Source organism: Carcharodon carcharias, chromosome 5, assembly GCF_017639515.1.
Source record: "Carcharodon carcharias isolate sCarCar2 chromosome 5, sCarCar2.pri, whole genome shotgun sequence".
Classification (NCBI taxonomy): domain Eukaryota; kingdom Metazoa; phylum Chordata; class Chondrichthyes; order Lamniformes; family Lamnidae; genus Carcharodon; species Carcharodon carcharias.
In genome coordinates, this window is record NC_054471.1 from 61,716,896 (window position 1) to 61,744,372 (window position 27,477).

At 42.4% G+C, this 27,477-nt stretch overlaps 1 protein-coding gene across 2 annotated transcripts in view; it reads left to right on the top strand.

The window, feature by feature from the left end:
- The window catches only part of sh3bgrl2 (SH3 domain binding glutamate-rich protein like 2), an 89,344-nt gene extending 69,729 nt beyond the window's left edge, over positions 1-19,615 (top strand). The window contains exon 4 of one of the 2 annotated variants that reach the window (XM_041188666.1): positions 4,148-4,716. In XM_041188666.1, coding sequence (XP_041044600.1) covers positions 4,148-4,198 — 51 coding nt within the window. In that variant the 3' untranslated portion in view covers positions 4,199-4,716. Of the gene's footprint in view, positions 1-4,147; positions 4,717-15,210 lie in introns of those variants that run through there. The other variant, XM_041188667.1, reaches the window with a different exon arrangement.
- Positions 19,616-27,477: the final 7,862 nt, after the last annotated feature.

The following is a 27,477-nucleotide window of genomic DNA, read 5'->3' on the forward strand; positions in this document are numbered from 1 at the left end:
AATTATTTAAAGTTGGTGACTTCCCCCAGTGCTGATCTTGGATACTGTGCCGATATCCACGCAGGTTACCAGCAGATTGAGTATCCTGCTCCACCATAATTACAGCTGTGGGGCAGAATGGTGAACTTTTGGTCCCACTGTCTTTTTGTGATAACTGTGATTTTAAGAGGATGCATTTTCAAATTCTGTAGTGCCAGATAAACTCATAATCCAATTGCCATAATTTTTCTGGTCACAGGGTAGAAATGTCAGGCATGTTAAAAATGATGCGCCAGTTTGCATTGGGCGTATTGGAACTAATTATTTTAATAGAACAGTTCCAGTTGCTAAAACCCATCATTTTTCAGCCCACATTTATAACTATGAAGTTCATGCCTAGAACTTGCTGTCAGCATAATTCACAGGTGATAGTTGTGCAATAAAAGCAGACAATGCGAGTTACATTCCCCAGACCAAGAAGTCCTTGCGGAAAGAGGAAGATAGGATCGACTTTTCAGATCAGTGACCTTTTGTCAAAACTGGCAATTGCACAATAGTGCCCAGAAATGTTTACAGTGTAGTTTATCACATCCCCCCATTCCCTAACAGTGACAGAATTGAAGAATGGAGAATTTAAAATGTGAATACAAATGCGCTAAGTGGAATTTTAGCCTCAATGGAAATGAAGATGTATATAACTGGCTGCTGATTCAATATCGGTTGTTTTACATTTTTGGCCAAAGTCAAAATTAATTCCTGTGTTTGTGTTGGGACAATTAAGTTGTCAGATTGGGCACTCAAGGAATTGCAGTATTAATACATTGTTGGTGCAATGTGCTCATGTCACTGAAGAGGTTGCAGAGAGAGTGCTGGGTCTTCAGTTCAAGGTGAATTGGTTCAAATATTCTTGCTACTTTCTAGTTAACATTAGAGTTGGCAAAGGGGGACCTTCTGAAGGTAAAGGTTACCCATTATGTGAATTGGCATTGCTTGCTTACTGTGAGGGCTGTCTCTCTGTTAATCTGACAATGACAGTAGAGTTATGGATATAGAGCCTGAGATTTAACATTGATTTTTCATGAAGACCTTTGTATAATGTGTAACCTTCATGTAACAGATCATAAAATCAAAGAAATTTACAATACAGAAGGAAGTTATTCAGAACATAATGTGACTAAGAGCAAGAATGTGCCATCTGGCCTTTGAGTCTGCTCTGTCATTCAATAAGATCATGGTTGATCTTCCATCTCAACTTCACCTTCCCCCATTATTCTCATTTTCCTTGATTTTCTTGGTATCCAAAAACATATCGATTTTTGTTGAATGTACTCAAACACTGAGCATTTGCAGCCCTCTGGGGCAGAGAATTCCAAAGATTCACAATCCTCTAGTGAACAAAATCACCTCTCATTCCCCTAAATGCTAGCAAGTATAGGCCTAGACTACTCAATCCCTCCTCATATAGGACAATTACCCTCCAGTCCCATCCAGGAATCAGTCTAGTGAACCTTTGTTGCGCTCCATCTAAGGCTAGTATACCTTTTCTTAGGTTAGGAGATCAAAGCTGCACACAGTATTCCAGATGTGGTGTCAGCTTGGCTGTCAGACTTATTTACTCTTATACTCCAATTCCTTTCCATAAAGGCTAACATACTATTTGCTTCCAAATTGCTTGCTGTACCTGCATGTTAACTTTATGATCTGTATACATTACAACAACACTCTGGTCCCTTTGAATACCAACATTTCACAGTCTCTCACCACTTTAAGAACATATTCTGCTTTTCTATTTTTCTCATCCACTTTGCTCTTAGAATGAGCAGTCATGTTTAGTCCCACATACCTGCTTTTTGTCTCTAACTCTAAGTTCCTCATCTTTAGATACCTGTCCAACTCCGTTTCAAAATTATTTATAAGGTTCCAACATCTTTTCAAGTAGACTATTCCAGCTCCTAACAATCATCTTTCTTCGTTTCTGCCCCAAGTCTTTTGCCAATGATTTTGAATCTCTGATCTTTGGTTATTGAACCACTTGCCATACAGAAAAATCTTTTTCTTTTTCTCTATCCGCTCTCTCAAAATGCCGCACCATCCTGAAATCCTATATTAGGTCACCTCTTAAACTGCTCTGTTCCTAGTAGGACAGACCTTTTTTTTCCAACCTCTCCTCATAACTGAAGTCCCTCATCTCTGGTAACATTCTGGTAGACTTCTGAACATTTTCTAAGGTATTTAGATCTTTCCTGATGTGCAGTGCCAGAATTGTTCACAACATTCCAGCTGCTTTTATATTCTATACCTCAGTTTATAAACCAAAGTAAGCCAAATGCTTTTTTAACCACTTTATCAACTTGCTCTACCACCTTTAAGAATATAAGTTTATGGACATCAAGGTCTTCATGCTCATCCGCTCTTTTCAAACTGGTGCCATTTATAGTATACCAAGGCCTCCATCATAATAAGTGTCCTGTGTGGCACTTTGTTGAATGTCTTCTGAAAGTCCATAAATACACCATCTAGTGCACTACATGATCAATCTTTTCTGTTACCTCATCAAATAATTCATTCAAGTTAATGAGACATGATTTGCCTTTAATAAATCCATCCTGGCTGTCCTTGACTAACTGATGCCTAATGAATGTTTAATTTGGCCTTGATAATGGATTCCAACAACTTCTTCACCGTCAATGTTGGACTGACTGGCCTGTAGTTTCCTGGTTTATTCCTTTTCCCCTTTCTTCAGCAGTGACATAATATTAGCAATCCTCCCGTCCTCCTGAACTACTCCTGTATCCAATGAGGGTTGGAAGATTCTGAACAATGCCTCTGCTATTTCTACCTTTGCTCCTTTCAGAAAACTAAGGTGCATTCCATTTGGGTGTGGTAACTGATGTCATGTGCAACAGGGATTATGTCTCAATTTTTCCATTGACCGACAACAGTTAGTTGCATGATAAGATTACACAATTCTATAGAACCACTAGCTTTCCTAGAGTCCGAAAAGTAGCTTACTGCACCTCTGTTGCTATTTGAACCTTTGGGCACAATGCTATATCCTGTATTACCCAAGAAGGACCTTTCTTAATCTCCATTTCTGTAGAAATGGTCTATGACTAACAGCGCAGAAATATGCAGGTCAATGCCCCAATCCTGGGAGGTTCCCATGATGCCTATGTTTTAGCACGACCATCTGTGCCATCCTTCCTTGAAAGGTAATGAGGTGTGGAAGCATAGCTTATGGAGATATCAAAGTGAACCTGTACAACCATGGTTCATGACACTCGTATGCCAATAATGGTTAGAAGCATATAACTTATTTTCTACTTCTGATTGTAGTATATCATTGGAATCTTGAAGCATTTCATGTGGCTGAACAAGCTGGGGGCAGCCTTCCAGTACATCCTTCATTGTTTTCAGAATAATTGTTGTAAGCTGTATGCTCCGTAAGTCTGTGATGAATACAACAAAGTGGAAATGCTAATAAGGGATAAGTGGCAGTGTTAACAATACAATGAAAAAGATTGAAGTGTAAGGCACTTATATCAAGGAGTGTGGAAGCAGCCCCATTTTTAACATCTGCAAAGTGACCATGGTTAAATTGCCCTATTCCACACTTTCCCACTCAAATATCATCTATTACCATTTTGTACTGAACTCCGGGTTATTTGGAACCAGTGACAAAATAAATATTCAGCATAATACAAAAACAAGATAAGCATTTATATAGTTTTTCATCACCAAGAGGAGAAAGAACATGTAATTTCACTTTTCATGTGTAGTTTTGCTGTAAAAAGATGATAGGAAAGGTGGATAATTGAGGTTTCATGATAGATAACTTGTTGGCAGGAATATATTGGGGGAGGGATTTGGTCTCTGGCTCTTTAACTTGTTTTCTGTTCTAAAATGACCCATATATGAATCCTCAAATTAATTCAGCTATGATAATAAAACTTATAGCCTATATAACTGAGGAATTGGATTTTGTAGCTTTGTTATTCAAATACTTTTCTATTAAATGAGCATTAACGATGCAAGAAAATGGACTAAAAGTGTTCCAGAAATAGATCGGGAGAAGCTGATGATCTAACTGAATGCTCCAGTGACTGCGAAGGGAGCTCTGAAGAAGTCATTTGAACTCTAAACGTTAACTCTGTTTCTCTCTCAACAGATGCTGCCAGACCTGCTGAGTTTTTCCAGCATTTTTTGCTTTCGTATCTGAGAGCGTAGTACTTCACTGTAAAGATACATTAGTCAGTCCTCTCCCTCCCAATCGATAGTAGCAGAAGTCTTTTTCCTTAAGTGCTTAAACTTTCATTTATGCAATGATAGATTTAAGTACCAAAAAGCCCATACTTTCATTTGGTTAATATACTGAAGACCTGTGCTCCAGAACCTGCTGCGCCCCTAGACAAACTGTTCCAGTACTGCTACAACACTGGTATCTATGTGGAAAATTGCCCAGGTATTTCCTGTACACACAAAGCAAGACAAATCCAACCCTGCCAATTACCACCCCATCTCTTGTTCATCGGTAAAGTGATGGAAGGGGTCATCAACAATGCTTTTGAGCGGCACTTGCTTAACAATAACCTGCTTACAGACCCTCAATGTGGGTTAAGTCAGGGCCACTCAGCTCCTGACCTCATTACAGCCTTGGTTCAAACATGGACAAAAGAGCTAAACTCCTGAGGTGAGGTAAGAGTGACTGCCTTTGACATCAAGGCAGCATTTGACCAAGTGTGGTATCAAGGAGCCCTAGCAAAAAAGGATCCAGTCATCTTCAGTTGCTTCATCAATGACCTTCCTTCCATCATAAGGTCAGAAGTGGGGATGTTGGCTGGTGATTGCACAATGTTCAGCAACATTCATGACCCCTCAGTTATTGAAGCAGCCCATGTCCAAATGCAGCAAGACTGGACAATACCCGGGCTTAGGCTGACAAGTGGCAAGTAACATTCACGCCACACAAGTGCCAGGCAATGACCATCTCCAACAAGAGAGAATCTAACCATTACCCTTTGACATTCAATGGCGCTACCATTGCTGAATCCCCCTCTATTGACATCCTGGGGGTTACTAGTGAGCAGAAACTAAACTGGACTTGTCATATAACTATTGTGGCTACATGAGCAGGTCAGATACTAGGAATCCTGTAGCAAGTAACTCACTTCCTGACTCCCCAAAGCCTTCCCATCATCTACAAGGCACAAGTCAGGAGTGCAATGAAATACTTTCCACTTGGCTGGATGAGTGTAGTTCCAATCACACTCAAGAAGCTCGACACCATCCAGGGCAAAGCAGCCACACTTGATTAGCACCCCACCCACAAACATTCACTCCCTCTACCACCATCGCACAGTGGCAGCAGTGTATACCACCTCTCTACAAGATGCACTGCAGAAACTCACCGAGACTCCTTAGACAGTATCTTCCAAACCCACGACCACTACCATCTAGAAGGACAAGGGCAGCAGATACGTGAGAACACCAACACCAAGTCACTCATCATCCTGGCTTGGAAATATATTGCAATCCCTTTATAGTCACTGGGTCAAGATCCTGGAACTCCCTCCCTAACAGCACTGTGGGTATACCTACACCACAGGGACTGCAGTGGTTCAAGAAGGCAGCTCACCACCACCTTCTCAGGGGCAATTAGGGATGGGCAATAAATGCTGCCCTAGCCGGCGACGTCCATATCCTGTAAATTAATAAAAGAAAAATGTGATGATGTGCTACTTTTCTAGTGCATTATTAATAGGAATAGAGGGTTGTTGAAAACCTGCTTCTGATTTAAGCTTACCTTATCTTGTAGGAAACTAAAATATTCCTACCTTTGTGCTAAGAGTAACCTGCAGGGACTTTGCAGTGATGCCTCAGTTACTTGTCCAGAGACAGCTAGACGTTGGTACAGGCATGGTAAGGAAAAAAAACACCAAATTGCATTCGGAAATATTGGACTTTAGTAATAAGATCTGAGTTTTTAAAAATGCACAAGCCACAGGCTGGAATGCTGCAGGGTGACTCCCTAAGAGGCAAGGGATTCCCAGCCTGTTGTCAGACATGGTACTTCTAAACACATCCAGAAACTAATTGCTCCCTCTGGTAGAGATAATGGGAGATGAGTATCATCTCATCAAGAAATCCTGTGAGCAATGCCCAGACAGATTTGTGAATTCACTTCCCGCTTGGAATATACAAAAGAGGGGTTAAAAGTGAGATGAAAAGCTGCCCTGGGGTCTGACTGTTAGTGGGTGTTCTGAGAGAGAGCAAGTTTGACTCAGAAGTAACAGCCACGTGTGGCACCCCTGCAAATCGCCAGTTTTCAGGAATCCAGATCCCTCTCCCTCTCTACCAAATTCAGCACTACTGGTAACTCAAAACTGACTATTCATCTACTGGAAGCAACTCTACTGGAACTTCGAAATCGACTATTCCTCTACTGGAGTCAATTCTACTGGAACCTCAAATCGCAATGGCCACAGCGCTCAATCACCTACTCCCCATGAGTCAAGGGCTATTTTTTTAATATATACATATATATAGATTCACTTACAAGAGTGACTGCCCTTGAAATGAAGGCCACATTTGACCGAGTGTGGCACCAAGGAGCCCTAGCAAAACTGGAGTCAATGGGAATCAAGGGGAAAACTTTGCCCTTGTTGGAGTCACACCTAGCACAAAGGAAGATGGTTGTGGTTGTTGGAGGTCAGTCATCTCAGCTCCAGGACATCACCGCAGGAGTTCCTCAGGGCAGTGTCCTCGTTCTCAACCCAACCATCCTCAGCTGCTTCATCAATGATCTTCCTTCGATCATAAGGTTAGAAGTGGGGATGTTTGCTGATGATTGCACAATATTCAGCACCATTCGCAGCTCCTCAGATACTGAAGCTGTCCATGTCCAAATGCAGCAAGACCTGGACAATACCCAGGCTTGGGCTGACAAGTGGCAAGTAACATTCGCACCACACAAGTGCCAGGCAATGACCATCTCCAACAAGAGAGAGTCTAACTATCACCCCTTGACATTCAATGGCATTACCATCACTGAATTCCCCCACTATCAACATCCTGGGTTACCAATGACCAGAAACTGAACTGGACTAGCTATATTAATACTGTGGCTACAAGAGCAGGTCAGAGGCTAGCAACCCTGTGACAAGTAATTCACCTCTTGACTCCCCAAAGCCTGTCCAAGGCACAAGTCAGGAGTGTGACGGAATACTCGCCACTTGCCTCTATGAGTGCAGTTCCCACAACACTCAGGAAGCTTGACACGGTCCAGGACAAAGCAGTCCGCTTGATTGGCACCACATCCACAAACAAATTACAAATCAGTGTGTACCATCCACAAGATGCATTGCTGCACCATGGCCCCTTAGACAGCACCTTCCAAATCCACAGCCACTACCATCTAGAAGGACAAGGGCAGCAGATGGATGGGAACACCACCAACTTGAACTTCCCCTCCTAAGCCACTAAGCAACCTGACTTGGAAATATATCGTCATTCCTTCACTATCGCTGGGACACCGGAACTCCCTTCCTAACAGCACTGTGGGTGTACCTACACCACACAGACTGCAGCGGTTCGAGAAGACAGCTCACTACCACCTTCTCAAGGGCAACTAGGGATGGGCAATAAATACCGGCCCAGCCAGTGGAGCCCACATCCCATTAATGAATAAAAAATAATATTCACTTACTTTAAGCTAAATTCTTACTTTTAACCTGTATGACCGTATATGCATGTGTTTTATCCGTTCTTGCCTTTAGTAGTTAATAAACTTACACTCTAACCTCTAACTCAAGGAACTCTAATAAAATTGGCTCCTTCAAAACCAAACTAATTGGGTCTGGGAAAAAGGTATCTACACAAGGGATCCTTTTTAGATAAAATCTTGTTGCGAGCAGCAGAAGTGGGGGAGCTGAATAAAGACAGGGAGCCAGTTCATCCCTGCTCACCAGGGGCGTAACAATTTGGAAGTGTCCCAGCCAAATGATGACAACTTGAGGGGTCTCGCCTGCATCAACAACTTTGGGGAACCTCACCTGGGGGTGGGTGGTGACAGTATTTGATGCCAGCAGTCTGTCATTTCCTGTCCCACGATTGAAGCTGAACCCTTACACTGGCCACTGATTTGCTCAAACACAATTATTGCACCGAGATTTCCAAATCTTTACACATCATTGTCTGAATTTTCTGAGCATGTTGAAGGAAACCACTATTGTGTTGGTGTGGGCTAGAATACCACAGCTATCTTCAGTGAATATTCTCGAGAGATGTTGAAACTGTGCCCATTTACCATACTGATACTACTCATGCTAATTACATCTTTTTGCACCTGGCAGAATTTCACAACTATGCAAAACTATGTGGCGGAATAGCCAACCTCGTTTGACTTTTGGTCTATAACTGTGCAAATGACTCTCTAATTCAACCATTGGATCATGTCATGCTGAAGTGGTAAGCAAGGGTGCCTGCTAGATATTATTAAATGGCGCACACTGCCAGAGAAACCCCATGCCGCTGGCAAGGCTTCAGAAAGTCAGGGCTATTGTGCCTGGATTAAAAACAAATGTAATTTTGCACAGAAGGAAATATTCGAAAGAGTTCATCAGCTCTTGACTCACTTAGGCAATATTTAAAGCCCATAAGGTATAGGCTTACAAATGTAGGACTTAAGAGCAGTAATAGGCCATTCTCCCCATATCTTGCTCTGTCATTCAATTAGATCATGGCTGATCTGGTATTAAATAAGCATTCAGTTCAGCCCTTTGCTGCTGGGCAAACATACCACCTGCTGAAACAAAAACAGAATTACCTGGAAAAACTCAGCAGGTCTGGCAGCATCGGCGGAGAAGAAAAGAGTTGACGTTTCGAGTCCTCATGACCCTTCGACAGAACCACCTGCTGGCTGCTTATGAAATTGCGTAAGAAATGAGTGGATACGAGATTGGCTAAACACTGAGAATGAGCACAGGGATCATAAAACCACAGAAAAGTTACAACACAGAAGGAGGCCATCCGGCCCATCTTGCCCATGCCAGCCCAAGGACACCCAGGTGCACTTTCTAATCCCACCTTCCTGCACCTGGCCCATAGCCCTGCAGCTTACAGCACTTAAGGTGCAGATCCAGGTACTTTTTAAAAGAGTTTAGAATTTCTGCCTCTACCACCAACTTGGGCAGCAAATTCCGGACACCCACTACCCTCTGCATAAAAAAGTTCTTCCTCATGTCCCCCCTACACCTTCTGTCACTTATCTTGAATCCACATCCCCGGTTCTAGAATTCCTCACTAAGGGAAGCAATTTTATCTTGTCCATTCTATTTATTCCCCTCATAATTTTGTACACCTCAATCAAGTCACCTCTCAGCCTTCTTTGTTCTAAGGAAAATAACCCCAACCTATCCAAGCTCTCCTTGTAGCTACACTTTTCTAACCCTGGCAACATTCTTGTAAACCTCTTCTGCACTCTCTCCAGAGCTATTACGTCCTTCCTGTAATGTGGTGACCAGAACTGCACACAATACTCCAGTTGTGGCCTCACAAGTGTTTTATACAATTCCAACATTATATCCTTACTTTTGTATTCTATACCTCCGCCAATGAAGGAGAGCATTCTATATGCCTTCTTTACAACCTTGTCTATTTGAACTGCTGCCTTCAGGGACCTGTGTACTTGTACACCAAGATCTCTCACTTCATCTGCCCCTCTTAGTATATTCCCATTTATTGTGTAATCCCTGTAACTGTTTGACCTCCCTAAATGTATGACCTCACACTTCTCTATGTTAAAATCCATCTGCCACTTTACCGCCCACTCCACCAACCCATCTATATCATTTTGGAGATTATGGCTATCCTCTACACTATCCACTACTCGGCCAATCTTTGTGCCATCTGCAAATTTCCCAATCATACCCCCCACATTCATGTCCAAATCGTTAATATATAACACAAGCAGCAAGGGTCCCAACACTGAGCCCTGTGGAACAGCACTTGAGACAACTTTCCATTCGCAAGGGCATCCATCGACCATTACCCTTTGTTTCCTGTTATAAAGCCAACCTTTTATCCAGTTTGCCGCATTAACCTGAATCCCATGGGCTTTTACTTTCCTGACCAATCTGCCATGTGGGACCTTGTCAAATGCCTTGCTAAAATCCATGTACACAACATCCACTGCACTACCTCCATCAACCCTTCTTGTCACTTCGTCAAAGAATTCAATCAAATTTGTGAGGCAAGACCTTCCTTTAACAAATCCATGCTGACCATCCCTGACTAGTTCATGCCTTTCCACAAGATAGTTAATTCTATCTCTCAGGATTGATTCTACTAATTTGCTCACCACCGATGTAAGACTAACTGGCTTATAATTGTTTGGCATTTCCTTTGATCCCTTTTTAAACAATGGAACTATGTTTGCATTTCTCCAGTCCTCCGGTACCTCCCCTGTATCTAGTGAAGATTGGAAAATCATCCTCAGAGCATCTGCTATCTCCTCCCTGACTTCCTTCAGCAGCCTCGGAAACAATCCATCTGGCCCTGGTGACTTATCAACTTTCAAGGATTTCAACCCTTTGAGTACTTCCTCTCTCTCTACAACTATCCCATCCAATAACTCACAGTGTTCCTCCTGGACTACAAATCTACATCCTCCCTTTCCCTTGTAAACACGGAGACAAAATATTCATTCAAAACCCTTCCCACAGCCCCTACATCTACACACAAGTTTCCATCTTCATCTCTGATAGGTCCCACTTTTTCCTTAACTAACCTTTTAGCATTAATGTATTGGTAAAACATCTTTGGGTTATCTTTAACTTTACTTGCTAATCTTTTTTCATGCCCTCTCTTTGATTCCTTATTTCCTTTTTTACTTCGTCCCTGCACTTCCTTTATTCGTCTAGGCTATCTGCAGTGCTTCATTCTTTGTGCCTATCATACGCTTTCTTTTTCTTTTCCATCACAGACATGTTTTTCCTGGAACTCAACAAATATGTTTGCAAGAGCTGAGCCTAGAGGGGTTCCCATGGCAACACCATCTTTTTGGCATAAAACTGAACTCAACTGTGTGAGTTGCCGAGTTCATAAGTTCGATGAATACTGATTCACACAATGGTGGTGGTTCTAGATCGCCATGATATTGTGCTGCAGCACAAATATCTAAGTTTTCCTTAAGTGGAACATTGGTGAATAGGCTGGCAATGTAAAATGAGCACAAGGACAGGGCATTGTCATCGATATGCAAGTCCTGAACAACGTCCTCACGGTAAACAGTACCCATTTGAAACTCGCCCACACCATAAACTCATTGGACTGGAATCAGTTAGACAACACAATTAACGACCTAAACACGTAACAAATCTCTCTGACCATATCCTCTCAGAAAGCGAGGAGTTTGTGCTTGCTCAGGGCTTCAATTTTGGTGTGCTTTCATCCCAAATCAAATGGGAAGAGGTATTAGCAGAGTTTGAACATTGTGGAACATTGGTGAATAGGCCAGCTACGTCAAATGAGCACATGGACACAGCATTGCTATCGATGCTGTACAGTCTTTGCAGATGTGAAGGGTCCGTCACTGTGTATCTGGAAAACTCATTCAAAACTGGATGTAACGATGATGGGTGATTAGTCGTACCTGTTCAATGTAATGCAGGTAGCATATCAACTTCACTAACTGTGCTGTTCGTTAGCTGCACGCAGCAGCAGGAAGCCTCAAAATTGTAACTTGCTCACATCACTTAAAGCTAACCTGCGCTGCTTAAAGTTAGCCTGTATCTCTTAAAGAGGAAGGGCACTGTGGCTGGAACAGGTGCGAACTGTGCAGTAAGCGCATCTAACCTGGGATTCAGTGTGACCCAGCAGAATATATTAAACAACAGAGGGACGGTGCTTTTCCAGAACTGTTTTACACTTTTCTGCACCCATACATGATACAGTTTGCAAAAGAGACTTTCCTGACTGTTTAAATAGTGTTAATGGAGGCTCCTTTCTGCTGCTAAACTCATGCTCAGTTATGCAAGGTTAAGAGTGAAAGTTAGGAAGAAAAGAAATACATGTATTCTTATAGAGCTTTTCAGAACCAACAGCTGTCTCAAAGCATTTTATAGCCAGTGAAGTTCTTTGTAGTGTAATCATTCTTGTAATGTTAGAAACACGGCTGCCAATTTGTGCACAGCAAACTCCCATAAACAGCATTGCGATATTGACCAGATAATCTGTTGATTGAGGGATTAATATTGGCAAGGACATAGGAGGTAACTCCCCTGCTCTTATAATGGAATGGAATGATAGAATAGTTGCAGCACAGAAGGAGGCCATTCAGCCCATCATCTCCATGCCAGCTGTCTGCAAGAGCAACTCAGCTGGTCCCACACTGCCTTTTCCCCGTGGTGTTGCAATTTTTTTCTCATCAGATAATTAACAAATTCTCTTTTAAAAGCTTCAATTGAATCTGCCTCCACTCTTGGGCAGTGCATTCAAGGTCCTAACCACTCGCTGCATAAAAAGTTTTTCCTCACGCCATTGCTTCTTTTATATTATGATCCCATAGAGACTGATAACTTTTCAAAAGAAATTTGAACTTCCAGTGACTGACTGAAAGGATCACACAACAAGATTTCAAGTTTTAAAGCTTTTGCTGTAACAAACTAAAAGCAACATTGGCTAAACACTAGTTCAGTAGGCAATTTTTACTCTAAACTCGAGAAAGTCTTCCCCATTTGATTTTTTAAAATGACTGAAAATCCCCCCTCCATAATTATACTTTTCTCTGCTCTTAAGTGGACACTTCATTCTTTAGGAACTAGTCCAAAGCTATCCTCAGTTTCCAAAGGCTTCCTTCCTTTTCTGTCGAAGGGTCATGAGGTCACGAAACGTTAACTCTTTTCTTCTCCGCCAATGCTGCCAGACCTGCTGAGTTTTTCCAGGTAATTCTGTTTTTGTTTTGGATTTCCAGCATCTGCAGTTTTTTTGTTTTTATTCCTTCCTTTTCCCCTTTTCCAGCCAGGTAATTTCTAATGCCCAAACTGATTTCCATGGTGAGGTTTACTCTGGAGATCCTTCTTTCTAGCCTAAGCAAGGTGAGTGTTCTAGCCTCAGGTAACTCCTCATGAACTTGTCCCTTCAATTCGTGGATGAGCTCCCACCCGCATTCCGCAAGGAACAATAGAGACTGGCTGTCTCCATCTCTGCTCTCTTTCTCTCAGATTATTGTGGACTGACCTCTCTGTAAGGTTCAGGGACACCTTAAGAAACCTATAAATTGACACTAAAATGGCTCTCTCAGAACTCAGCCCCAAAGCCCGTCTCCAGGGCAACGTGAATCACATGGGCCTTGAATCCAGGTAGAAATGCTAGTTAGCTATCATGTAACCACAACTGCTGCACCCCCCCCCCCCCCCCACAAAATCCATTCTATCTTGAAGTTAATTGGACTGTTCAAATTATAACCATCTACAAAACCTGGCATTCCTAATACCTCCTTTGAAACTTGCCTACCCAGAGCCAAATATGAACATCTTGCATCTCCTTTCCAGTATTTGTAACACTAAATCAGTGACCTCCAGTTCTCAATCATTCTGCCAACAAGAACAGTTTCTCCAAATCCACTCTGTCCAAACACCTCAGAATTTTGAATACCTCTAGTCAATCTCTGAATAATCTTTTCTTCGAAATAATGTCATTTAATGTTTCATCCAAAATACAGCAATTCAGACAGTGCAGTACTCCCTCAGGACTGTGTTAGAATGTCAGCCTAGATTGTATTGCCCAAACCCTGTAGTGGGACTTGAACCTGGAATCTTTTGACTTAGAAGCAAGTGTGCTACTAACTGAGTTATGTGAACTCTCATTTCAATGTGTTTAGAAGTGTCAGTGATCATTCAGATAGTGGTTACAGGAAAGTAGGAAATGAGAGACAATTAGCTTTTCTAGAATGAGCTTGTTTCCTGGTCTTCCACAAGTTTGTTCAGTGCTCCAGTGAATATGAGTATTCGGATATGGGTTCAAATATCCACAACATGGGTTTCACTATATCCATGCCACACCTGCCTGTTAGAATGGTTTGAGGTGCAGGTTGGGGGCAGCATCAAAGGCCCTTACTCTGGACAAGTGAAGACATCATCGAATTACAAAAGTTGGGGCCCGATGATATCATTCAGCCCCTGATGAGATTTTATTGCACAACTGCACTTTAGTTTCCTGTTGTCAGCGTTGCCAGGGAAAGCTGGTGCCTTGCAGATCCAGAGAGGGCCAAGCTAAGTCTACTGTAAATGAGTTTCTTTTAAGGTTTTCTTGTGGGCCAGAAGGAGAATGAGTGCTTCTCTGAGCCCCGCAGCAAAACCTGGGCCTTCCCGAAAGGCAATTGCATTGGGCACCTGCCCCCTCACTGATTCACTTACCTGCCTGCTGAGCATTGTTCCTATGTGTCACCGGCTGCAGCCTACAGCTGCGCTCACTCCATTCCCACCTGCTGGCCTTCATGTCATTCCTGCTGGGTTAGATAGGAAATAGTATCTGGAGTACGGCTTTGCAATCCAGGAGTTAAAATAGCTCGTGTCGGTGAGACGAGAATAGTTGGCTTTGCTATCCCATGCTGACCTCTCACTCCAAATTAAAACCAGGTCGGTAGTATTGTTTAATATTATATGTAGAGATCCAGGCAATAATAAAATAGTTTCAATTAAACCATTCAGTAGAATTTGCAGCTACAGTAGTTGAAGAGAAGCTTTGGGAACATAAGCACTATATTTTTTTCACAGCGCCAATTTGAAGAAGAAAATTAGGGTTTTGCCACCGGCCTGATTAAATATTTAAAATTAGTTGCATGCTGAATCTTATAATTTAGGCAGCATCATGCTTGTAAAACATTGGTACGTGGGCGTGCCATGACTTGACCTGCTCAAGGCTCTTAAAGATTGTTTTTTCAGAACCTGGAATGCAAATGAAATTCAAACTGGGGAATTTTTCTTTGCCAAATTACTGACTCTGCTGCGAGTAACTGATGATAATTGTCAGCATTATATAGTTTTGTTCAAAAAGAAAGGATGAAAATATATGAAACTGTACTATCAAGCGATGTCTTGTGTAAGGCTTTGCCGTGTGATAATTGAGATATTGAATTCCAGGAGGGTGGTAAAGGTAATTACCTTTTTAAAGGTAAAGAAATTTGTTAAAAAAAACTGCTCTTAATCTTTTGTTCTGTTTTCTTTATCGTAGGACTCTGAACCATAGACCCGTGAAGACCCATCCGTAACCTCAAACATTTGCCTCGTGCGGAGCTGGCTCTAAGCTTGGCTGTTCATTATTGAAAAATTCATAGATTCAGCACAATAAAAGCCTCTCGTTATGTCGCCAAACATTGCTTTATATCCTGGTTTACCACAATAGATCATTTTTGCTGGGATGTACTGAAAGGAAAGTAATATTGGTCATAGCAACTAAACTTGGAATAATCAAGTTTTTTGATCACTGGGACGGTCCTTGTTTGCTGCTTGCCATCTTGCCTTATTGTATCTTAGTTCACTTGAGCGGTATTTTGCCTGTGTGCCACCTTTGCTGACATTGGAAATGCTACACTAATTAAAGAGACATTCTCTGGGTTAATGTCAGTGGTGCAATGCTATGATATGAGGAAATTTCCTAAGTGTACCACTTGTGTCCTGTGGGTGGGGAGTAACAGATAGGTAGGTAAGATTGGGCGGTCATAACTTGATTGAAGAGGTGTAGTATTAAAAAAACACAAGCAGACTACTATATTTATAGGCAGTAAGGTTTTGAGAATTTGCCTGTATGATTTCCTTTTCCACACTAGAAAACATGCAGAGAATATCGTGGAGTGATGTCAGTTAATATCTGCTGCAAAGGTATGATACAAAAGCACAAGACTAGTACAAAGGTATTACAAGGCTTATTTGGAACTTTTCTCTTAATTAAGATATTGATTTTCCAGTCATTTTCAATCCTTGTCCTTATTTTTTTAAAGGTTCCTATCGTCTACAATTAATTGTGCTGTCAGAATGTTGTTGATTGCAGTACACAGATGTTTATTGCAGACAGGAAGGGTGGTACATCTGGAGATGCAATTATTTTTCACAAGCCATGGTAAACCCATAAGCTTGTTAGTTACAGGTTTTTTTTTTGCTTGCATTATTCATGTATGTTAAGATCTGAAGTCACAAATATTATCGACATAAAGGGCAAGAAAGCACACTGAGGACGGAATTCTCCATTCTGGAGACTAAGCCCGGTGGTGGGTAAGAAAATCGGCCTGATTCCTGCTGGGCGGCAGGATGGGTGAACACAAGCAATCTTCCACTTTTCAGTTAATTAATTATGCATCAGTGAGGAGCCCGCAGATATGAGCTATCATACGCCAGGACATAAGAGGGCACCTACTTTGCCTTTTGCTCATTTCTAGATAAGAACACTGTTGGCGATACACCCATGCTCGGGCCAATGCTTGCCGTTGCAGTGGTCCATGTTCACTGGCCTCTTGGCCCTCTTGCTGCTCAGGGCCTTGCTCCTCAGGGCCCTGTGCCAACCAGCAACAGGCCCTCCTTTTCCTCATCTCAACCAAGGCAGAGTTGCCTGCAGCCTGCATCATTGCCGCCTCAGTGGATGTGTGAATGAATTGATATGATACCTTAAGTGAGCATGTCCTTTACAGGTTCCCCCCATCTCAAAACCAACAGGCAAGTGCTAAGCCCTTCACCTGGCTTCTGTCTAGACATGGCATCCCCACCCCACTCTTTCCAGGCTAAGGACATCCTGGAGGACCAGAGATGGTTGTTCTCCAGTTCATACATGAATACATATGGAGACATTGCCCTTTGACTAGGGTGATGAAAGCTATGAGCAAGAAACCTCATGCAGTCATTTTTCTGCTTGTCTCCACTAACCTCGAAACTCTGTGGAGAGATTGTTGCCTTGGCAGAATAGAAAATCCCAACTGCATGATCTCTTGTCAGGCATGACCATTCACCTGGGAGGATGGAAGCTTGGAATTGGCTGCCCTACACCAGCCATACCGCTTGGAGGCATCCACCTCCCTCCCTCCCTTCGTCCCTGCCTCTGACTGCAGCCAATGGCAAATGGCACAGAATGAACAGCAGCTCCATAGCTTGCTGGGGTCTCGATGTTATGAAACCCATGAGTTGGAAACAAACCTGCTGCAATGTGGCATCACCATAAAGAGGAGAACATCCAGTTACCTCATAACTATTAGGGGGTCCCTTTAGTTGGCCACTTGTACTGGCCGTGAACTCCACCCACCCGATAAGACCCTTCCCCCACCTCAAGGGTTCTCACTGACTGACGAATTGTGTGGTCAAGGTCAATTTGGAAAAATGTGGCATGTCACCTTTCAAATTCTTTCTACCACCTTCTACCCTCTCCCTGACACCCATCACCATAGACCTACTTAACATCACCATTCCTCTCCTCTCTGTCACCCTTGAACCTCCCCCCATTACTCTGGACACCATCATGATCCACCTCCACGTGCCTTTCCTCCCCTCAGAGCCAACACCCATTACTGTCCCCACACCCACCCTGACCCTGCCCCTTCCAGTTACCCGAGCCACCTGTCTTCTCCCTCTCTGTGACCCATCCGATGAGACCTTCCTCTACCAGACTCTCATCCTGGGCCTGTCACCCTACTGCATCCCAGTCACCCCTCTGACTGTGACTTTTCCCTCCAATCACCAATAGCCTGAGTTGTCCTCCAGGATCCCACCTTTAACACCACCAACCCTGGCCTCTAAGACTCTTCCCCCCAACTTTCCCCTGTAAGCTTGCCTTCCCTGACCGGCTTTCGCTCCACCCTTCTGCCCTAACCCCCACGCTTGGCGCAGCATTTGCTAACGGTACTCAAATGAAGTAATGCGACATCCCCAAGAAGGCGAAAGTAACATCTACTGACCTCAACATCTTGGAAGCGGTGAAGCTCACCAGGTGCATGCCACTTATAAACAGTCATAAAACTGAACATTCAAAATTCTCGCTGGTGGGGAGCTTAATTTGGAGGGCACACTTAATCCTGGTGATTTTTTTTAATAGACCTCCTCATTAGTAAACTCTCTACTCTCCTTGAAACATTTTCACAGAAACATATGGCTTGGACCATTCAAGACAACTCCAGTCATGTGTTTAGGAGAAATAAGTTGATAACAGCACAATGACTATGTTTACAATGAACAAAATCAAGAGTTGGCTAGAATTATTCTATTCTGTCACAATGCCCATATTCTGAGCACATAGGCAATAATACCACCTGTTTGAGCCTCAAATGCGAAATGTGTTCATCTAGTGCACTCAAGGTAAACACTGCTCATCGTAAAATTTGAATAATCTATGCCTTCCATTAGTTAACTTGTCAACATGTAACAAATCCTATATTTGTTAGCAGAGTGTAGTGGCTTAGTAAGCACAGCTAAGCTTGTTTGCTGTTAAACCTTTTCACGCTGGCCCAGGAAAGAATTGGCCAGAGTTTTATTCATTCACAGGATGTGGGCATCACTGGCATTTATTGCCCTTGAGAGGGTGGTGGTGAGCTGAGTAGCTTGCGAGGCCATTTAAATGGGTTTGTAGTCACATGTTGGCCAGACCAGGTAAGGACAGTAGATTTCCTGGGGTTTTTACAACAATGGTTTCATGGTCATCATTAGACTTTTAATTCCAGATTTTTATTGAATGCCATGGCAGGATTTTGAACCCAGTTTCCCCAGAGCATTACGCTGGGTGTCTGGATTACTAATCCAATGACAAAACCATTACGCCACCACCTTCCCCCAGTGAAACAATAACTGTAGAAGCACTTTTTAAATTTAGGAACCCATGATGTAATACATTTGATCTCATCAAACTTTCATTGTCACATTGGCACTCTATTATTTGATGAAATGAGGCATAATTTTCTCTCCTGATACACAAAAGAAATTTGCTAAACAATTTTTCATTAAGAATGTATAATTCCTGCACACCTATTTTGAAGCCTATTTGGAATCCACTCCACCTCATTAATGTTATCTGCAATCTGCCTTTCTCTCCCACTTTTCTTGGCGTCATTGAGCACGAGCCAGACTTACTACCATATGTTTCTATACCTGTTGGTAGCCAAGCTATCATAATCTATCTTGCATTGCAAGAATGCGATGCAGTTGAAGTTTTGAACGGAGATTGCTTTTATGCCCCAATTTGAGTTGTAACATGTTCCACAATAAGAAAATTTCCATTGCATCCTACAGCTGAAAACTAGTGTAATTTATTTGCAAAACCCTAAAGTCTGTTAGCTCTGGATTTTTACAGGGGTTCTCCCAATGTCCTGCGGTAGCTCTGATGGGAGATGAGCAGGTTCCCTGGAGTAGTGGGGTAAATGGCTGAAAATGGGTGTTTCACAGATTTCTCGCCAAAGTTATGGTGGGACACAGATTGCACTCCTTTGGCAATTTCGGGACCATTGTGTGCACTGTGTCTCAATGCACCACTGACTCTTATCTCAGTATGGGATAGATGGCACATTATTTCCTTGCGAAAACTGTTTTTGCATTCTAGTACCAAGTGCAAACAATGATGCTTTGTATGTAATCTAACTAAAGTCTCATTAAATATTAATTTTAAATTATAGCAAGTGTAATTTTTAACATCTGCTGATCACTGTCTCCCCTACCCATTCCTCTCAAACTTGTGGCTAGTTCAAACTGCTATCCGGTGGTTTCCTTAATTTACATTGTGCAGAAACTGCATGAAGAATGCTTAAAAAAGTTGTATCCCTGAAGGCACAGTGGGCATAGAAGACTGCAGTCACGCTCCATGGCTATAACTATGGTAGATCAGGACCTCTGTGGCGCACTTTAGTGAAGTGCCCCATAATTTAAAAACATATAAGACCTTACATAAGGAGAAAAGGTGTGCTGAACTTTTAGAAAGCTCTATTTAGAACATAACTAGAGCATTGCATCCAGTTCTGCCCACCACATCTTAGGAAGGTGTGAGGCACATTATACCTTTGCCAAATGTGCTTTGAGTGTTTGCTGATGTAGCACATACATGTCTGTGCATGAACATGGATGCTTGAATATTGGAGAAACCTGAGGGGTGATTTTCCATAGTGGGTTCTCTTGCATGTCTGTTGTACTAGATAAGTATTTGTTTTGGCATTCAAATCAAGATTATAAGGATAATAACAATCACAGGTGAACAAAATCTCTGTGGAACAAGATGGTTCATGTATTGCTAAAACCATGGATGAATCACCTATGGAATGCAACTCGTAAGTGAGGGTTGATATCCAGAATTTGCAGCTTGTTCTTATAACTCTGAAGTGCATGCTCTTGCTTCAGAAATGATGTTATTCCACAGAGTATTTGATCACCTGTGCTGTTAATGTTTATAACCTTCAATTTGTATTTAGAACTTTTTTCACCTCAGTGGGTCCTTTTAAGAATAAACATTTCTCATTATTTGAAGTTTTTATACATTTTAGTGCATATTCACATTATACTTCACTTAAATATTTTGAAACATTATATATTCATGTGTACAATGATTCACATTTATCCAGTTATTTTTAAAGGTGACAAATTGAAAGGAACAATGCTTTCCTGCTGAAGAAATGGCTGCACCTCTAGGTCACAATGAAACCAGTTTCTGTAGCGCCGGTACTGAGTTGCAAGTCAGGTGGATCAGCAATAGAGAGACTTTAAGTGGTTTTAGAATCTGTTGAAGTGATTCAGATGAATCATTTGTTACAGTTCCCTCTCAGCTTGATGTTTTTGCCCACCTGCTGAAGCAGTTACCCTTCTTGAACCACTGCAGTCCATGTTACAGACACTAATTATCTGACTAAAGTGAATATTAACACTTGTTGTAAACAATCGGGTTCCTATTAAATTCTACACCAAATGGCAGGGAGAAGGCGCTTTGTCTCTCAGCAGTTTGTCATTTGGGGTGAAATCTGTTTCTACTGGGATTCTGCCACATGCAAAGAGCATTGGAAATTCAAGTGGGAACATAGAAGGTGAGGACTTTTGTCACCCATCACCCCTTCACCTCAGGGGGGTGTAGGTGGAGGTGTTCCTAGGCTACCCTGGAAACTTGACCCATCCACCATTGTACAACCCAGTAGAACTCTGTCTAGCAGATTGCTGGCATGGGTTCCATTGAGAGCCCCACTCAGACCCTAAGGCTGCCCAGGATAAAAATGGTCAATCCTGCAGAAAAGTAAAGACCTTACAGCTAGACCCGTCAAACCCAAGTAATTAAGTGACTCTATCACCACAATTCAGGATGGAGTTTGCGTGAATCACAGAATCTCAGAACCCATGGGTTTGATTTGAGTTTTAGTGTTTAGTCCAGTGCAAGTCGTAATCCCAGGTGTCACTTCCGAGTCTAGACTGACATTTCTGTGTGGTACCAAGGGAGCATTGCACTGTTAAAGATGCCAACCTTCAAATGAGATATTAAATCCAGGCCCTGTCTAACACTAGGAAGCTATAAAAGATTTCTCAAACTACATATTAAGCTAGATTATCTGTTTCTTGTTGTATTGTTGTTTGTTGGACCTTGCTGTGCACTAATTGACTGGCACATTTCCTCCATTACAACATTAATGCCAATAAAATAATTTAAAAATGTAACTAATGTGCTTTGTGACACTCTGGAAACTCTTGCGGGAATACAAATCAAGCTCATGCAACTTACCCTAATAATTTAACCCTTTAAACTCTGGTACATTCTAATGAATCGACACCATGCCATATCCAAGGCTAGTATACCTTTTCTGAGGTTTATAGAGCCTTATACGCAAGTTTCCTGCAATCACTACTGCTCAGAGGTGCTCTTCAAATTATGACCAGATTTTCGGGTGCAGGAGGAATCAAATCATTTTTTTGGTGTTTTATTGTAACTTTTTGAGTGCTTTTTTTAAAACAAAAGTCTTCACTGTGACCTGCACTGTATTTTCTCTGCCTTCGAATGCATTTTTATGGCGCCAAATTAGAATTTGAAAAGCCTGCCTGATTGCAGTTTCTTAAATGCGCTGTGTCTCATAAACATGGATGATGGCTACATAAACTTTGTTTCTCATATATAAAGAAGGAATATACAGAACTTTCCTTAGGCTATACTGTTAATGCTGATTTCTGTTGATTTATACCAACTTATACCCATTTTTACACTTAGGCTTATGCTAATGAGATTGGCAGGAAATTTGAGTGTAATTTGGCATTGACAGAATGGGCATGTGAATGGACAGAACTTCGGATGTGTCCACTCAGGAATTTATAAGCTAACCTGTGAAAATCCAGGTACTATCTTAAAACTAAATTTCGAGTTTAACCTTTGGTTTCAGGGCTGTGTTCTAAATCAAAAAGAAAAAGACGAGGAAAAAAGCTGAAAAAGATGAATTTATTCAAGCGAAATTTATCTTGGTGAAACTAAAAGTTTTGGTGCTATAAATTATGTTTAATTATTTCACATCCTTTGTCACCGAAGTTCTGGTAAAGTAACCACAATCCTGCTTAGATTAGGATACTGGGAACATATTATTCATATGTTAAGTAAAGTTCAAATTATTTTTTGTTTGTGTGTTCAAGTGTCCTACTGATGTGTCTATGTGGTTCCTTGTTAAATTCAAGAGTTTGAATTACATGTGATCTTTCCATTGTCTTCACATTACAATAACACTGCACAGTGTTATCATATAACTATGAAATCATTGCCACAGTCCTTGTTCTGTAGTGTACTGTTAAAATAAACATGTATTGCTCTGTACAATACTAAATGCTTATGTGATATTACTCCTAAATCAGTCAGATGTTTGGGTGGAGGTAGGAGTGGGAAATCGTCAAGCTGCAGAAAATCAGTAACAAAAACAGAAAGTGGTGGAAATACTCAGCAGGTCTGGTAGCATCTGTGGAGAGAGAAAAACAGAGTTAATGTTTCAAGTTGAATATGACTTTCAGTCATATTCAGGGATATGGAAAAATTTTCACTTTTGGATTTAGATGTCATGAATGGGTGCTCAGATATGGCATGTAACACGCCCTCTATTAAGCTGGAAGGAAACAGCCTCGTCCAAATCTCAGAAGACCAGCAACTATGTTGGAATGCAAAGAATTCCACTTTCTAAACCAACTGTCTTTGCAATAACTGAGTGAGGTTTTAAATTAGATGTTGAAATATGTGATCCTATGCACAATAAGAGCAGGGTTAAACTATTTTACTAATAGATTCGGTTGGCTCTTGTCTGAACTAGATAGTGAGTAATAATGACGTACGTGCTTTACTCATTAGAAGGGCATTTATCACCAGTCAGTGATTAGGCCGAAAATTTGCCAGCCCATTGGCGTTGGGCATCATAGCAAGTGAGGGGAGGGGGGGAGAATATGGTAAGATGGCCAAAAATCAGTTTCATGCCGTCGTGAAACCAGTTTGTGATCGTCCGCTCCACCCATCAATAGTGGGCCGCATTTCCCGCTGCTGCACTTCGGGAACCTAATTTCAATACTTTAACATCTTATTATAAGCCCTGCTCACCGGAATCTTCCTCTCACGCTGGATCATCCACACCGACATGTTTCAAGCAACACGCACCCAGCAAGCTGTACTTCACTCAGGACTTCAAAGTTTGTTTGCCTACCTTTCTTCAGACAGCACTCACAGTCATCAGCATCAGGCTTCACAGGCAGCACCACATCACGTTTAGGGGGGCTCAGGGGCAGGTCTCTACCTAGCAGACCAGCCACCAGGCAGGGGTGGCTTTTCAATGACTGCAGGGCTAGGGCTTGCTTGGGGAAGGGGGAGAAGTGGCCTCAGGCAAGGGAAGAGGCTGCAGGGCGAGGGCTGTACTGGGGAAGGAGGGTATCCCAGGGTGTTTATGGGGGCACATATTGATCTGTGCAAGTGGTCTGAAGATGGTGATGCCTGAGGAGGCAGTCTCTGGAGGAGATGAGGCCAGATGGCGATGTGAGGGTGTGGATGAGAGAATGAGTGGTGATGCCGCTTGATCTGGCAGCGAGCGAGATGTCAGTGAATGTGTGATGGGCTTGAGTGTGTGAATTTAGAGTGATGAGATGGTTGCCTTACCCTGGCGGCACGTCTGAGATCATTCTTCCATTTTCAGCACGGGATGGCTGACCTCTTGTGTGCAGCATTGGCACTGACCACCACTGCCACCGCCTCCCAAGCTGGAGTGGTGAGACTGATGGGCCTCCTGCGGCCAGAGTGGGGATAGAGGACATCACGGTGGCCTCCATGGCATCCAGAAGGCATCCCAGGGGCATGTCACTGAATTGGGGGGTGCACTCTTCTTGGCTTTTGGGGCCATGGCATCACTGGAACAGCCCTGGGCTACAAGCGTTGAGAAGTGTGCATGTGGCTGCAGTTTAAAGATGGTGCCCTGCATGAGGGAGCAACAAGGGGTGGGCAAATCGGAGGCATCCCACCTGCGAGACAGCATGTTTCCTGTGGCTGCATAATTAATGAGGTGGGACTGGGATGATACAGCGCAAAAACCCGTCATTGCAGCCAGCGGGTAAATTGACTTTTTCCCCACCCACTACTGCACTTTGTGCAAATCTGGGACAATTCAGCCCATAGTCACTTGTGTGTCATTTTCACAGCCCTGCATAATTCCAGTTCAAAGGAGCATTCGCGTGTTGCGTATTCATCGTGGCTTTTGGTCCAGAGGGTGAGAAGAGAAATCCCGATTAACTCAAGCCAGAACTCTGGCTGCACTGGGACTACTGTGATGCATTATTTAATGATGATAATACCGTCCTGCGAACATCCCAGCTGACATCCGAACATTATCAATAATTTGTGTCCAGTTGCAAAGCTCTGGCCCAGGTGGCTGAATGGCACCAGCAAGGGCGCTGGCAGAGTGACTGATGGGGGAGCAGGCGCGCAATCCTTCTGAAAGAGAACTGCATGTGCCTCTCCCATTGGCGGTACTTCAGCATTCTTCTGGTTCTGTTCAAGGACATGGTACAGGAGTGATGCAACAACCTTTCAAAAGTGGCCCCCAAAGCCAAGGTGGCAGCTGTCTGGATTTGCATGGCAAACATGGAAGCTGTTAAAGCTGTCACAAAGATCCATTCTGGTCTGCTGCACTGTGGTGCTGATGGCATTGACAGCGCGGTTTCACATTGGACAGTGTGGTCCTGTCCTCAGGGTAAAACTTCGAGAGAAGCTGTAGCTGGATTCCCCATGCTTTGTAACGTTGTGGACGAACTCTCTGGCAGGCTGCTTAGTGTACCAAGCATTTCCCCATAGCTGGGGTCTTCCACTGGCTGGGGGTCTAGAACCCAGGGGACATAGTCTCCGAAGAAGAGGTAACCAACTTAGGACTGAGATGAGGAGGAATTTCTTTACACAGAGGGTGGTGAGTCTTTGGAATTCTCTACCCCAAAGGGCCGTGGAGTGTCAAGAAAACAAGAAATTGTAATTTTTTTCTTCAGTTAATAACCCTGTCATATTTCTTATGTACTGGAAGATAAGCTGTTGAGGGTGTAAATATGGTAATTGGAGTAAGAACCAGAGTGAATTCAAGAGTCTAAAGTTAACAGTAAGAAGTGGTTTTGATATGTTAATGAACCAAGAGGAACTTCAGAGTTTTATATAAAACAATAATAGGAGTAGTTTTGAATTGAGTTGTTTTAGTTCAAAGAGGGAACATATGCAGGTTGTAAAAACTTGTAAGCAAATGAGGTAAAGATAGGGTAAGTTTACTATTTTTTAAAAAAACCTAACAGCTAAAGTAAACCCAAAGTTAACTTCCCGAATGGACACCAATTTTGTTGTGCTCCTGGGTGAGGAGGAATGAGCTGGCTCCCCTTTTTTATTCAACAACCTTGGTTGGTCACAATAAGGTTAATTTAAAAGAGATCCCTTTGCTCTTGGATGCCCTTTTTCCCAGTCCAAATGTATTTATGCTCTAGAAGGAGCCAAATTGAACCAGGCTTTCTTGAGTCGAAGAAAACGTAAGTTTATTAGTTATTAAAAAACCCGAGAAAAACTAATAAAAATGCAACACGCATACACACAGGTAAAAAATGAGAAGTTGTGTCCAAAAATAAGATACACAAATCAGTCATTGGCTTGTCCATGAGGAGTAGATGGTGAAATGTTGCAGCCATCAACGTTGGCTGCAATGTGGGCACGCCTGACATCACCGCACGTCATTTTATGTGTCGGCTGCAGGGCCTGCCCCCGCATACTGACCAGAAGATTCTGCCCATTGTCTCCACAACCACAGGAGATTAAAGTTCAGTCTTTTGCACTTCATCTCTTCCTTTCAATTATCTCTATCTCAAGTAGGCCCTGACATCTTTTTAGGTGTGACATTCCATGTTCTCTCCGGGCTAGTCAACCAAGTATAATCCACATAGGAATTTTCCAGAAAGTAGTTACTTTACATTCTCAGCTAGCTTTTGCTTGTATGTCTTTTTAAAAAACACTGTCTCCCTTAACAAGTTCAATGTGCCCATAAGTAATTCGGGCTGTGATCCATGACACTAAGCTTCTTCAAAATTGAAGAAATATAACCGATAAGACACAAGTGATTCTTGTATAATGTGAACATTATTGATATGTTTGATTTATGGCCACAACGATATCTTTAGTAATTTCAGTCCTAGATTTTAATTTGCACATAAAAGGATTGATTTTGACTTCTTGCAACCAACCAACACTGAAGTGATTTCCACAATTTTAAGGTCTAAGTCTCATTTAGGTTTGGCAGATGAATTGCAAGGCCACAAATTGGACTGAGGCCTAAAGATACGAACATATGAATTAGGAGCAGGAGTAGGCCATTCGGTCCTTTGAGCCTGCTCTGCCATTCAATAAAATCATGACTGATCTGATTGTGGCCTCAACTCCACTTTCCTTCCTACTCCCTAAACCCTTTGTCACCCTTGCACCCTTGTCAATCAAGAAACTATCTGGCTCAGCCTTAAAAATATTCAATGACCCTGCCTCCACCACTCACTGTGGAAGAGAGTTCCACACACTCAGGACCCTTTGTGAAAAAAAAGTTCTTCTCATCTCTGTCTCCCTTTATTTTTAAACTGTGTCCCCTAGTTCTAGTCTCTCCCACAAGGTGAAATACCCTTCAGCACCCATCCTGTCAAGTCCCCTCAGGATCTTACATGTTTCAATAAGATCACCTCTCACTCTTCTAAACTCCAATTGATACAGGCCCAACCTGTCCAACCTTTCCTCATGAGACAATCCTTTCATCCCAGGAATCAGTCAAGTGAACCTTCTCTGAACTGCTTTGAATATAATTATAAACAAAAACAAAATTACCTGGAAAAATTCAGCAGGTCTGGCAGCATCGGCAGAGAAGAAAAGAGTTGATGTTTCGAGTCCTCATGACCCTTCGACAGAACTTTTTTTATTGATATAATTATGTCCTTTCTTAAGTAAGGAGACTAAGATTGTAAACAGTACTCTAGATGTGATCTCACCATTTCCCTATAC